The 14,835-nt window shown below is 51.1% G+C and overlaps 1 protein-coding gene across 1 annotated transcript in view; it reads right to left on the reverse strand.

Moving 5' to 3' along the window:
• Window positions 1–2,142: 2,142 nt before the first annotated feature.
• LOC130023419 (CAP-Gly domain-containing linker protein 1-like) overlaps window positions 2,143–14,835 on the reverse strand; it is a 41,315-nt gene continuing 28,622 nt past the window's right edge. Inside the window, 6 exon segments of the mRNA XM_056113922.1 lie at window positions 2,143–2,164; window positions 2,412–2,491; window positions 10,784–10,851; window positions 11,259–11,409; window positions 11,647–11,691; window positions 11,693–11,765. Coding sequence (XP_055969897.1) covers window positions 2,143–2,164; window positions 2,412–2,491; window positions 10,784–10,851; window positions 11,259–11,409; window positions 11,647–11,691; window positions 11,693–11,765 — 439 coding nt within the window.

Raw genomic sequence — 14,835 nt, forward strand, 5'->3', positions numbered from 1 at the left:
GATGGGGAATTTTGTGCCTTCCTATCTAATGTTGGGATGTGTGTAGGGGCTCTCTCTGCCTCTGGAGAAGTCCACAGTCTCTCTTGAACATGTTACTTTCTCTCCCTTCGTCCCTTTCCTAAAAGTCACCAAATAAAATGTTTTTTTTACTTCAAATAAATAAACAAAGGTCCACAGAAGATAAAACATCACTCATAACAGCGTCAGTGATTCTAAAACCAGACAGCTCTGCACACCAGTTACTCCAGAAGTAGAACATCATATTACTCTTGCTAGAGTCCAGAATGACAGTTTCAAAAATAATAATAATAACCAAAACCCTTTTACCTTTAGAAGTGAGTACTGTGCAGTCAAGCCAAACGGTCCTGTGAGATACTCATTAAATCACTTAATCACTTAACTTCGCATTAGTCGTCGATTTGCTGGAGCGGGCGCCAGTAACGTCTCCATTTGTCCCTGTTGCGTGCTAGTGTAGCCCAATGGCATCTGTTCGCTCCGGGAACATGAAGGGCCTCAAACCGATCGTTCATGATCTTGACGAAGAAGTCTGACCATCTGGTAGGTGGGCGGTCTTTTGACATCCCGTGGAATCCAGTCGGTAACAGCTCTAGTCCAGCGGTCGTCTTTAAATCTCATTACGTGACCAGCCCATCTGATTTTCGACACCTTGGCATATGAGACAACGTCCCTGATTCTTGATCGTCGACGGATGTCAGAACTCCGGATTCTCTCTCTCATTTGAGAGAAACGTGATATTCCAAGCATAGCTCTTTCTATTCTTCTTTGGGAGACCTGAATAGCGTTCTAATCTTGTTTGCGTAGGGCCCAGGTCTCTGAGGCATATGTTAATGCAGGAAGAACAGTGGAATCAAAGAGATGTGCCCGGAGCCGGAGGTTCTTCGTCCTCTTAGCTATTTCTTCACCGTTCTTGAAGGCACTCCAAGCCGCTCTCTTCCCCCTGCGCAGCTCGGGAGCCAGGTTATTTGTCATGTTGACTTCTCGCCCTAGGTACACATAGCTGTTGCATTCGGAGATGGTCGTTCCATTGAGAGCGAATGGGGCGTCAGGAACAAGGCTGTTTCTCATAAACATTGTCTTCGTAAGATTCAGCTGTAGTCCTATGTGAGATACTCATCCCAAACTATTGCCTGTGGAAGGGAGAAGCATCCCGTTATTTGAGTAAAATGAATTTCAATAATGGCCAACAGAAAACAACAGTCATCTGCAAACTCTGGACAAACAAAACTTGCAGTTAACAATAGCTGACCACACTCACATTTCATGGCCTGAAGAAAAACAGCATCAGGCCAAGGGGTGCTACTGACCATGGAAGCACAATCACTGTCATCCACAAAGAGTGTGTATGCAGTGTTCTGGGGTCAGACTGAGGTCATGAACCGTGGGCGAACTGTCAAGGAAACCGTTCAACCAGTATGTAACAGGCATCATATAATCCAGCGTCTATAAAATAAAAACCACTCGCGTAGGTATCCCATTGAAAGGAGCTAGGAAGGCAAGGAGGGAGTAACTTGCAAAATTGCTTTCTGTAAACAGTTCAACAGCCTTGCGGTTACAAAATTGGATTGAACCCAGTAGATGTGTAAGGTATGGGCTAGACATAACTATTTAAAGATAGAGTGTTTTGACCATTCTGGAAACTGAAACTATGTGACCGTGTCAAGATGTTCCAAGGAAAACTGAAAGGAACCCAGCAAAACACGTATTGGCAAAATATGTGCAAAATATGTGGTCTTTGTTCTCAAACTGTATAAAAGATGACCTGTTTCTGAGTTCGAGGCTCCCAGCCTCTGCCCGATCTTGGGTACGGTGTGGAGCCCCAGCATGCTGGTCTGAATAAAACCCCGCTTGAATTCCTGCAGGAACGATGTCTGTCTGGTCTCTCCGTGCCTCCCAGCTCTAGGGAACTCCCAACCCCAACACCATAGGTATCTTAGATCTGAGAGTGTTGGAAAGCTGGGACAGTGTCCTGTGCCCCTGAGAGAGTCGGGCCTCCAGCAGACCTTCGCCTCTACCTAGGCAAGGATGGTGTCACTGGGGGCCAGGACAAATGCCATGCGGCCTGTGAGCATTTCGCCTGTGCGACACCGGGGTCTTTTTCCTTATCTGGCGTAACTGATTGCGCTAACCGTGGAGGAACAGGCAGCTGGGAGAAGTGGTACCAGGGTAGCCTGCGGCGACACCCCGCACACGGGGACAGCGGGGAGTGCCTGGGCGCGGGGCTGCGCTTGTCCTGCCAAGACGGACTGGAGTCGCCCCCGTTTTCCTTCCCAGAGCTGAGCCACAGGGGCGGGGAGCGCAACGCCCCCTCTCTCGGGGCTGCCGGTACTGGGGGGCGCCCCCGGCCCCAGAGGCTGCTAACGAACCCGGCACTCAGTTTCCTGCCCCCGCACTTGTGCAGGAACTTGCGCAGCACGTACAGGTTAACTGTCCTGAGGACAGGTGCGCGGCCCGGCCACGCCGCCACCTGACGCTGCGTGAACGGCGTGACGTCACACCCCCGCCGGAAGCCGGAAGCGATCAGCGTCCCTGCGCCTCTTTCTGGTCTTGGCTTCCACCTCTTGGTTCCGCCCAGCCCGGGACCATTTCACCCTGGGCCGAGGGTCCCGCTCAGCCCCCGCCTTGGCCCACGAGCCCCCGGAAGCCGAGAACGTGCGTCAGAGATGGAACTGGTGGTGCTAAGACGTCGGGGCGACCCCTGCCCGTGCAGCCCCTGGACACCGCGGGGTGGGGCGCAGAACATTGGTTTTGTTTGGGTGGTTGAAATAAAATAAAGAGAAGGGACCGGAGCGACGGCGTTGCCTTGCACACAGCCGAACCGGGTTCGACCCCTGCCATCCCATAGGGGACACCGGAGAGCAGCCAGGAGTGATTCCTGAGTGCAGAGCCAGGAGGAAGCCCGGAGTATCGCCAGCTGTGGCCCCCAAAGGAAGTGTAAAGAAAACCAGAAAAACAGACTGATTCTTTTTCTCCCTCGGGGCAAGTTCTGATGCGGAGTCTCTGAGAGGGCCCAGGCCCTCCCACACTGGAGCCAAGAAACGATTCCCACTTCCCTGCGAGACAGGGTCCTGTTGGGAGCTACCGTTCAGGAAGAGGAAAAGGCCAGAGCAGGGATTCAAATCTAGAGGGGAAAGCCAGACACGCTTACACGTGGACACACCCGGACACACACGCAGACACGCTCCCCAGTGCTCGCGTGAGCACACACACATGTTCACACATGCACACACACTCACAAGTGAGGAAGACAACAAAGCATTTGCTGCTTAGGAGGAAAGTGTTGGCGGCAGCAGGAGGCACAAGCGGAAGCGGAGGCAAAGGAGAGAGAAAACAAGGCCAGCGGGAGCTTAAAGGAGAGAGAAAACAAGACTCGCTGGGCTCCTCGTGCCCAGGACAGTGAGACACCCCGGGCAGCTCCGGGCTCGCCGCCCCCACTGGGCAGAGCTAAGTCCCAGGAGCCGCTGGGTGTCTGGGACAGAAGCTGAGATGGCCCCTCCATTCAGCACAGGAGAAATGAAGTCAAGTAGCCAAATATAATGGAAGTTTTAGGTGAAGCAATTCTGTTTCTAGGGGTTTATCCTAGATTAATTTCAAATTTGGTGAAATTAGAGCAATCCATAGAATAGAATAGTAAGCAGCTATTAAGAGAGCTAAGCTCAGGCCATTTCGTGTAAAATGAAAATATTTAAGTCAAAAAGAAAACATTTAGGCTTGGCTTACATATACTTATAAACACATACATATGCTTATATGGAAAAATAAAAAAATGATGAAATAACTGTTTACTTGTCTGGGGGGTACTGGAGAAGGACAGTTCAGAGTGAGATTAGATAATATATATAGACTTAACACACTGGCTAATGGTTTATTATTTTTTTTGAGCAGAAATAATTTTATTGGGAATGTCCAAATAGCTTTTCTTCTGAAAATGTGAAACCAAGAATCTTCCCTCCAGAAATACACAGATGCATGAAATGTGCACGAAATGCCCAAGGTTTCAGAATCAGACGCTGGAAGGACACACCTCATCCTTAAGTCCAGTATCCCAGAAAAAAAGGGCGAGGATTCAAGAATGAAGTGAATCGGGTGTTTGGAGGATCCACTTGGGTTGTGAGATGCATGCTGAAAGTAGACTATAGACCGAACACGGTGGTGAACTCAATTCCTCTTTTGCAAACCACAACATCCAAAAGGAGGGGGAGAACAAAAGGGAATGTCCTACCACAGAGATGGGATGGGGGGAATGAGGTGGGGGGGTTGGGGAGGTGGGAGGGTTACTGGGATCATTAGTGACAGAGAATGGGCACTGGTGGAGGGATGGGTACTTGATCATTGTATAACTGAAATCCAAGCACAAAAACTTGTAAGTCCACAATCGTACCTCATGGTGTTTCACTAATAAAACTTTAAAAAGAAAAAGAATGAGGTGAATCTATTTAATATTCATTACAATGAAAACTCCTATGAGCAAACAAACAAACAAAAAAAGCCCCCATTTTATTCCTAAATGCATAAACGTAAACATAAATGCATTTTATTTATTTATTTATTTATTGCTTTTTGGGTCAAACCTGGCGATGAACAGGGATTATTCCTGGCTCTGCACTCAGGAATTATTCCTGGTGGTGCTCAGGGAACGATATGGGATGCTGGGAATTGAACCCGGGTCGGCTGTGTGCAAGGCCCTACCCGCTGTGCTATCACTCCAGCCCCCACAAATGCATTTTAAAGAGGAAAAGAAGATGCTGAGATACTGGTCAATATTTAATGTTCAAATAAAAAAACGATCTGTCTGATTTGCGTTTGATTTGCGGGGGATTGGGGGGTGGCCGTGCTTAGAGGCCCGGGGACCAAGTCTGGAGAGTCTCTGTCAAGACCAGGCCCAATGTCTCGATGCCACCCAGCCGATCTGCCAAACGGGCTCTTCCATCACCCCTTTACACCCGCTCTAACGGTGAGAAAGGACAGGCCTGAGATCAGCAACCTCTGACCCGAAACTGGATCCTCAGACACTCGGACACACTGCCTTCGCCTTCATGCCGACGTTGACTGGCTCTGACCCTACTCTTCACTCTGTTCTGAGACTTTCACACACCTCAGGAGGGTTCAGAAATGGCAAAGTGTGGGTTGGCGATGGGGCCCAACATATCAGGTGCCTCCGTGTGCATGTGTGTTGTGTGGGGGGGGGGGGGGCGCTGGGTTCCATCCCGGCCCTACACCCCAGAGACATCAAAAGATGGTGAAGTTCGTACAAATAACCGTGCCGAGAAACAGAACTCAAGCCCTTTAGTATAAAACAGACGCAGGAACACAAAGTCATTCTTCCGGTCAAAATTCTTACTTTGGGTAAAAGGTAAAGGTAAAGGCCCTCCCGTTGTTCATCGATTTGCTCGAGCGGGCCCAGTAACGTCTCCATTGGAGACTTTGTTGTTACTGTGTTTGGCATATCGAATACGTCGTGGGGAGCTTGCCAGGCTCTGCCGTGCAGGCGAGATACTCTCGGTAGCTTGCCGGGCTCTCCGAGTGGGGCGGAGGAATCGAACTCGGGTCGGCCATGTTGGCTGTGTGCAAGGCAAACGCCCTACCGCTGTGCTATCGCTCCAGCCCTTTGGGTGGTGAGGGCAAAGTAGATTCACAATTCAACTCTTTTAACTATGAAAAGCAAAAGTTGCAGTCGAGAGATGGGCTCAAGTGGTAGACTCATGTGGGGAACGGCTCCAGTGGCCCCAGAACCCCAAAGACTAAACTTGAACCCCATGTCGGTGGAACAGTTTCCTTCTTTCCTCTTTTTTTTTCTGGGCCTCACCAGGCGGTGCTCAGAACTTGTTCCTGACTGCACTCAGGGGTCACTCCTGGAGGCCCTCAGGACCCTATGCCAGGCCAGGGATCAAAGCCCCATCAGCCTCAGGCAAGGCGAGTGCCCTACCAGCTGCTCTCCTAGCTCTCGGGCCCCCATGTTTGCATTGTCATCCACAGACAAACGCTTCGCGCGGGCAGGATGAACCTCTGGACCTCCCAGTCCAAGCTGCGCCTGGGAGCACACAATCAGGCAGTTACGTGTTCTGGCTGCGAGGCCGACGCTGATGGTGCCAGCTGGACTCACACGGAGACATGGTGGGAGGCGACAGGGAGGGGAGGAGTTACACCATCACAAAGCAGTAATAGGACACACTGGAAAAGGTCCCTTTTCCCTCCGAAACCACTCAGGAGACAGAGAACCGCAAAGCACATGCTGACTCCGGCATGGGCCTTCGCTCACACCCAGAAGTTTCACACAGGAGAGACTTATTACCAAGAGTGATGACATTTTTGCCAAATCAGAGCCTAAACCGAGGACATGGAAAAACAGGATAAAATATCAGAGGGACTGCATTAGTTCATACTTCACCCTGAACAGAGACAAAGCTTGTTCGCTATAAAAGCCACAACTTCAGAAGTACTCGTGTAGGTCATTAAAAGAAAAGAAATGAGGGCTGAGCAGTGCCTGCCCAAACAGCCCCCCCACTGCCACGCACTCCCACGGTCCGAAATTTCTGCCACGGCCCCCATGGGGAAGACTCCATCTTCTCGGGATGGACCCCGTGGAGAAATTAAATGGATGCAAATTCAGGTATACAGGATTCGTGACTGAAATCTCCAGGCTTTTTCAGAGTTGGGATGGGCTACCTCCCCCCTCCCCCATGTCCTTGTACTTCCAGAAGCCCCAGCAGCTTTTGGACATCCACACTCCAAAGCTGCCACCCAGACAAAACATCAACTCCAGTAAGTAGTACCTTCCCGATAAAATACTGAACTTCCCAATAAAAAGACTTAACTTTCTGACATCTCAAACTCTAAAACACTGATAAACCAGTAGTAGCACACCAGAGTGGAGAAGGGACCCATCTCGGTTAACAAAACAAACACAGGAGGCTGAACCTATCACAACATCTTACAAGGACTCAATGTCTCCATAAGATACAATAATTGATTGATTGGTCCGTGGTTGGAGGCCTGCCCCAAGCGCTGGGGAGAAGGCAGTTGGGAGAGAGAAGGGATCATAAGGACAGTGACAGTAAGAAACGATCACTGGGCAAGATCTGAGTGCTGAAAGTCCCGAAAGGAACAGAACAGGATGACCTCTCTGTGCCTGAATTGCAAACCATCACGCCCCAAAGGAGAGAGAAAGAAGAAAGGTGCCTGCCTCTAAGGCAGGGTGGAGGGGTGGCGGGAGGGAACTGGGTGGGAAACGTCCGCTGGTGGAGGGATAGGTGGCGGGAACATGGCGCGACTGAAACCCGATCTTGAACAGCCTTGCAATGGTGCATCTCATGGTGATCCTATGAAAGGAACGTCAAGAAAATAAGTGAGGGCTGGGAGGGTCGGCCCCCTGGGGTTTGCATGGGGCCGGCACCGCAGTAGTTCCCCCCATCACCGCCAGGGGTCCGTAGTGAGCAGAGCCAGGAGCAGTACCTGCGCTCCAGGTGTGCCCCGTCCGCAATACAAAGAGAGAGAGATGAGAAGAGTGGGGTGGGCAGGGGGAGAGGCGACAAAGGCCAAAGAAAAGCAAAACAACAGAACAAAACAACAAAAAACACCAAGCTGCGGAAGAAAGGAAAACAGTCTGAAAGAGCCCGAGAGAGGGGGGCGCACCCTCTGCGCCCTCGGAGACCCGGGCAGGGCTCTGCACGGAGGCGCGCCTGCAGGCACTGGGCGGGGAGCGAGCCGGCCAAAGGGAAACAATGTTGCAGCGGGCGGGGCACCAGGCGGTGGTCGCTACACTCAGCAGCGGCCCAACGAGCTCGCGGCTCCCTCCGGGCTGAGCTCTGTCCCCGCGCGCGGCACAGGTCAGCCCTGCGCGTCCTCGCGCTGCCCCGCCTCCACTTGCACAAAGGGCCACGCTGAGCCCCCGCGAGGCCCCGCGAGCGGGCACCAAGAGGGACCGTTGGTTTCCCGACAAGAACCCAGAAAAATCCTTTCTGGTCTTCCCGGAGCAGGGACTGCGGGTGGGGAGCGAAGGGGGTGGCAAGGGTGGGGAGGGCGGTGTTGGGGGGATCTGGGCTTTCTGCAATTTCTCCAGGAGGGTCCAAAGCCCCCACTCCCCACCCCCGGCAGCCACTGGGTCAAAGTTCCCTCTCGCAGAGCAGTGGGGGGTGGCTCCCTCCCGGGGCACAAAGTTTTGGAACTCGGAGCTCCACCTGGGAGCTGGAGGGCGAGGGCTGAGTGTTGGCCCTGAAATCAGGAAAAGTCGGGGCGGGGGAAGGGGGACGGGGGCAAGCAGCCTCCCGGGCCCTCCTGCGCCCCTGCCGGCCGGGGAAGTCCCCGGACACCCTCCGACTCCGCACGAGGCGTGACCCAGGGGTGCCGCCCGCCACCCCCCAACCCTCCCCGGGGCGAAGCTGGGGGGCTCGCCCGCGCCCGCTCGCCCCAGGCACGGGACGGCGTGTGGGAACGAGCAGATGGAGCGGGAGCGCCCGCCCCCCTCTCCCCCCCACCCCCCAGCCGGAGGCCCGGGGAGGGGGGCTTTGCCCCGGCCCTTACCAGCCCTCCGCTGCAGAGGACGCGTCGGCCCCGTTGGGCTATTCTTCAGGCCCATCCCGGGGCGCTGGGTCCCGAGGAGGCCCGAACTGGCTAATGTTTTAAATGCTGAATGTCTTAGTCAAAATTGAAGCGTCTTTTTTTGTAAATTTTTTTTTGTTTTTATTTTTTTTTTGACTTTTTTTTTTTTAAAGATGACTTGAGTTTTCTTGCACTCAGGAGAGCGACACAGTCAGCTGTGCCCGTGGTATTGCCTAGAACGTTGTACTACTGAGAAAGGGCGGGCAGGGAGTGCACACGCAGTCACTGAGGGAGTGGTGGGGTGGGCGTGGGGCGGGGGGGGGGGGGGGCACCAAGGCCTTCTCAAGAGTTTTTTTTTTTTTACCTGATGTGGAAGAATCACCGATGTGAGGTGTGAGGTGTCAGGGGCAGGGCGGGGTGGGGGTGGGGGGTGGGAACAGAAGAGGACGATGACGACGAAAATTAACTGATGCTTTTAAAAATATCTCTGCTTCAGGGCGGTTGTACAAAAGGAATTTCCTGATGCTTGGGAGCTGCACGGTCCAGGAGACGCTGCCCACTCTTGGGTGGGGCGGGGGTGTCTGTGAGCCTCGGTTTCTCCCCTGACCTCCAGGCCCCGCTCTCTCCTGGCTGGCCAGGCCCTGTAAAAAAAAAAATTTACAAAAAAAAAACAAACACACTCAAATATCTTTTTTAGGCCAGAGTTTTTCTACAGGTATTAATGAATATTTTTCTTAATCCTTATAAGTTTTATGTGTTTAATATTTCTTAATACCGGTAGCATTAATTTATACTTTTGTAGCAACACAATATTTTTATAAACAGCCAGCGCTTGGCTCAAGTTCCCCACGAGAGGTTTGCGTCGGGCTACTTAGGGCCCCACGCGCCAGGTACTGTATTTAAAGTTACCCAGTGTCACCCTTGCTGTGTTAATGAACAAGATGTCCCTTGCGGTCTCCTGTGTCGTCGTGTGGACCCAGCAGGTCTCTGTGGAGCCACGTGCATGGGGCTTCAGTTGTCACTTCTTGTTGTGATCTGTGAGCCCCCAAGACCCAACTTGAGGGTTTCTCTTTTAGGGTTTTTCTGTTTGTCCTTTGGGTTTTGTTTCTGGTTTTTTGGTTTTGGTTTTTGGTTTGATTTGTTTTTTTTTTTCCTGATTCACTTTATTTGGGTACCGTTTCTCCATTTAGAGCCAAATCTCTTTTTGTGACATTAAAAAACCTTTTTTACTGATGTCCAATGGAGGAAAGGAATAGGAGAGGGAAAAAAAAAGATTTTTACAAAGAAATAAAATTTAAAAACGGAGCTGTTTCCATGTTGCTGTTTTTACCTGTCTGTTATTGTCCCCCCCCCCCCCAAAAATTTGTTTTTAATTAAAAAAAAGTGGGACATTTCCCAAGGGAGAAAAGAGGAAATGTCCCACCTGGTTCCTTCGGTTGCCAAAAGCCCCGGCCCTGAATTCAGCACCCCCAGCCCCTCCCCAGCGTGAATTCTCACAACCTGCGTTCCCAGTTGATGGATGCCAAGGCAACAAGACATCCTTTGAACGGTTCGAGGATCGGTTACTGAGATGATTTCCTGTCAGTGTTGTATTTATGGTTTTACAATAAAACAACCTTTAGGAAGACTGAAAAAAAAAAAGTGAAGCGTCACGAAAAAACAAGGGCCACCCTCTCCCAGCCCACTTGGGGTCCTGGCTGTCACGCCCCTGATCTGCCTCCAGGCACCATCTCTGGCCATCAACAGCCTTGATCCTGAGCTGCCCAAAGGAATCTCAAAATACATTAGCTCCCTACAGAGATGTCTCTGGACCCTAACCATTTACAATTTTAGAATTCCAGAAGACCTCTCATGATATTCATAATAGGCAATAGAAAATAAATGATCTAGCATCTGCCTCTGGCAGGCAGGCTTGAATGGTGGTGGGGAAATTTGAAATAAGCGTGGTGAGAAGGTGTAATAGTGGTGGGATTGGTGTTGAAATATTGAATGTAATCAAAATAATGTGAACAACCTTATGAAACAACAAAACCCAACAAGGGCCAGAAAAATAGTATAGGTATTTGCTTTGTACCCCACTGACCTGGGTTGGATCCCCGGCACCCCACATGGTTCCCCAAGCCTTACCAGGAGTGATTCCTGAGTGTAGAGCCTGGGGTAAGTCCTGAGCACCACGGGGTGTGGTCCCCAAACTAACAACCAAAATAAAACATAACATGGAAGCAACACAGCAAAGAAATATTACCTGATTCTCCTGGGCCCTTTCGTCCTCATCTGCTTGAGAATCAGAATTACCTTTTAGTTGAAAAAAAAAAAAGAGTGAGTGTAGGTCTTTGAAAATGTGCCTTTTTAGGGCAGAAACAGTTCAGCAGGTAGGGGCTTAGATCTCTGGTCCCCTGAATGTCCCCTGAGCAGGGTGATCCCTGAGCAGAGCCAGCAGTAAATTCTGAGCACCGCAAGGTGTGACGCCAAAACCAAACTAACCCCCATCCCCAAAGTGCCTTTTCGCCTTGTTTTGGTCTCTTATTTTGGCGCCAGTGTTGCGGACCCAGGGACCCTACCAAGAACCCATGCTCCGGGCAGGTGCCCCAGTTCACCCTCCCGTGCAGCCAGCTGGGGGGGGGCAGGGCAGGGGGGGCTGGTGCCCCCCGGAGGTGTGGGGGAGGGCGGAGAGCAGGCACCCCTCAGCGGAAGCATTTTACCTGCCCAGCTCTGGAGCTGCCTTTTGTTGTCTTTGAGTTGAAGCTCCAAGATTTTGACCTTGAGCTCCAGCTTCACCTTGTCAGATTCCAGGGACTGAACAACTGAATGCAAGGACTTGGCGGAGGCATTTTCTCCCCTGAGCAAGGAGACCTGCAACACAGGGGTGTGGCTGAGGCCTACCTGGCCATGGCTGTGACCCCCCCACCCCCCCACCCCGTATGTGGGCGTTGCCTGGGCTGACATAGGAGTGGCTCAAGCCGGAGTGGGCATGGTTCTGGCCAATGTGGGCGTGGTTCAGAGGGAGATGGGCGTGGCTCGGCCAATGTAGGCGTGGCCCGGACTGAGATGGGCGTGGCTCGGTCCACGTGGGCGGGGCCGGGACTCGACCTCTTTTCTCAGCTTCTCCAGCTTTGTGTCCTTCTCCGTGAGAAAAAGAACTGGTAATACTGATGGATTTCTGCAGGGAAGCTTTCTCTTCATCGGAGTCTCTTATGAACTCGGATTCTCTAAAATACCAAAGTGTTCAAAATGCCAGAAATCAACCCAGAGAGAGGCCAGTGCACTACTGCCCTAGAACGTAGGCTCAACGGCTCCCAGGACTATTGCGGGGGTAGGGGCCCAGGCTTTTACGCGTGCAAAATTTTAGTGAAATTTTACTTACTGTGAGGGAGAAAAAGTTTGCCTATGTGTACATGCCAGAACCTGCATATCATTGTGTCCATGTGAATTTAAAGAAACAAGTTAATAACTTTGGGAGATGGAGAACACAAAGAAAAAAGAAAAGAAGGACTGGTTGCAGCCCCAACCCCCAAAAAGAATTCTTTTAAACACCTAATCCCAGGTTGAAGTGCTATTTTTTGAATAAATTATTACCAAGCAATGACAACAATTAAAACACACACACATGCAAAGCAATTATATGAATGTCATGCAGAGCAGCTTTATGCTGGGAGTATCCATTGGTTCTCACTCATTTCAGCAACTTTCAGCAAGTTTGGAGAATGTGTTTTTGAAACCTTTCTGAGCCAGAACAGGGGCAAAGATTGTTCCGACTAATCCAACAGAGAATGATTTTCATCCAGTCTCTGGAGAGGACCAAAGTGAGTTGCTCTTAAACAAAAAGGCAATTCGCGAAAGGCCAGAACAGAAAGATGAACATGGGCTTCTGGTAGAGGATGAGAGCTCGGGGCACACAGAGCCTGTGGCCTCACACCCTCTGCCAGACTCTCCTCCGGGCTGGCTTGCAGAGCAGGAGGAGGAGGACCTGGCCTGGGGAGAGAGGGAGGCAAGACAGGGAAGGAGCGAAGACACAACAGATACAACCCAACGGGTGCGTGTGTGGCTGTGGCTGTGTGTGTGTGAGAGAGAGCATTTACACCACAAGAGGACGTGTGTGTGGGAGCACAGGGCGGGGACGGACGGCCAGTCAAGACTGGGCAATGCCGCAGCCTGGAAAGGACACGAGAGGGGACAGAAGTGTGGCTCCTGGGATGCATATTTGGAGGGAGACAGAGGTGCGTGTGAAGTGGGGTATCTCATTAAAGTCTGGGGTCCAGGACAGCTGTGGATGTTCGTGTCATACTCACTGGTTCAAATCAGTTCAATATTTGTTTTAAAAATTTTTAATAGTTTTAAAATTTTTTACTCCCACAAAAAAATAAAGTCATCATTTGTTTCTTTGATTCACTGAACGTTTTTTTCTTCAGGGTGGATGTGTATACACCTGGCCATGCTCAGGGTTTACCCTGGCTCTGGGCTCATGGTACCACATGGGGTGCCAGGTATTGAACCCAGCTCAACTGTGTACAAGACAAGATAGTACCAGTTCTAGAATTTCCCTGGCCCCTGAAGGAGTGACTTTCCATGGATGACTGCATAAACATTCCTGGGACATCGGGGTGTGGGTGGGGGACGGGGAACAGAGGCGATGAGACAGCAGAGGGAAATGGACAAGTGGTTAAATGGGTCATTTATTTTTTAAAATTTATTTATGTATTTATTTTTGCCGGGGGTCCCGCCCAGCGATGCACAGGGGTTACTCCTGGCTCTGCACTCAGGAATTACTCCTGGTGTTTCTCAGGAGACCATATGGGATGCTGGGAATTGAACCTGGGTCGGTCGCGTGCAAGGCAAACGCCCTACTCCGCTGTGCTACCGCTCCAGCACTAAGTTACATGCCCAAGATGAGTGCCTTAAAAAACAAAACCAAAATGAAACAAAAAACTGCTTCCCGTTCTGACGGATGGTTCCTCCTCAAGCCAGGGGCGCCAGTCTAGATTCTGGGGGGCTGTGCGTTGTGTGGAGCATAGGGGAGGATGGGACTCTGGTGTCTGTGTGCCCCCAACTTGGGAGCTGTCTCCTGCAAACAGCACCAGGGATGAACTGACCATTTGGGACCAGCTCTGGGGGGCTGGGAGGATGAGCGGATGGAAGGAGCTGAGACAGGCGGCAACCATGGACGCGCAGCAGACCCCGACAATCGCCACTCAAGAGTAGAGAGGAGGGGGTCTCCCCGCAACCAGAACTGACGGTGGGGGTGGGGTGGCGGGTGCGCTGTGTCACAGGGAATTACAAGCACAGTAGATTTCATGGTCAGGTGAATGAGACCTGTTGTAGTTACTGGTGGATCCATCACATCCTCCAGAACGGCAATGGAGAAGATTATCCATGACTTCTACTCAAATCTCTTCGATATCCATGTCCACTTGCCGACATACCAAATTCCACAGGATGGATATGTCGTTCCCAACATTCTCCCTTCCGAAATCCGACACGCCATTTCATCGGTAAAGAAACAAACAGCACCCGGCCCAGACAAGGTGAGACCTGAACACCTGAAGAACCTGCCGTCAGTACTCATCAATACACTGGCTCGGCTCTTCACTCGCTACCTGTCTGAATGCAAGGTTCCGTCCCAATGGAAAACCAGCAGGACCGTATGATATCAGAAAGGAGATATCATGACATTGGCAACTATCGACAGATCTGCCTATTGTCTGTCATCTACAAGTTGTTCACTAGAGTCATCCTAAATAGGATTGGCAGAACACTAGATGAAGGACAACCATGCGAGCAAGCAGGGTTCCGCAAAGGATTCAGCACCATCGACCATATCCACACAATAACCAAACTCATTGAGGTTTCTCGAGAGTTGAAGATGCCGTTCTGTTTAACGTTCATTGATTTAAAGAAGGCCTTTGATTCTGTTGAGACGGAAGCGGTCATTGCAGCCCTAGCCAATCAGGGCATTCAAGCCCAATACATCAGGATCCTCCGTGAGCTGTATTGCAGATTCACTACCAGGATCTCACCATTCTACAAAGAAGTGATCGTTGATGTCAAGAGAGGGGTTCGGCAGGGTGATACCATTTCACCAAAACTCTTCAGTGCCACCCTCGAGAACATCATGAGACGACTGGAATGGGAAGGAATGGGAGTGAAGATAGATGGTCGGCAACTACACCACCTCCGCTTTGCTGATGACATTGTTTTAATAACACCAAACATCAGCCAAGCGGCACAAATGCTGGCCGACTTTGACCGTGAGTGTGGAAAGGTAGGACTACAGCTGAATCT

The sequence above is a fragment of the Sorex fumeus genome, unplaced genomic scaffold, assembly GCF_029834395.1.
Source record: "Sorex fumeus unplaced genomic scaffold, SorFum_2.1 ptg000024l, whole genome shotgun sequence".
NCBI lineage: Eukaryota > Metazoa > Chordata > Mammalia > Eulipotyphla > Soricidae > Sorex > Sorex fumeus.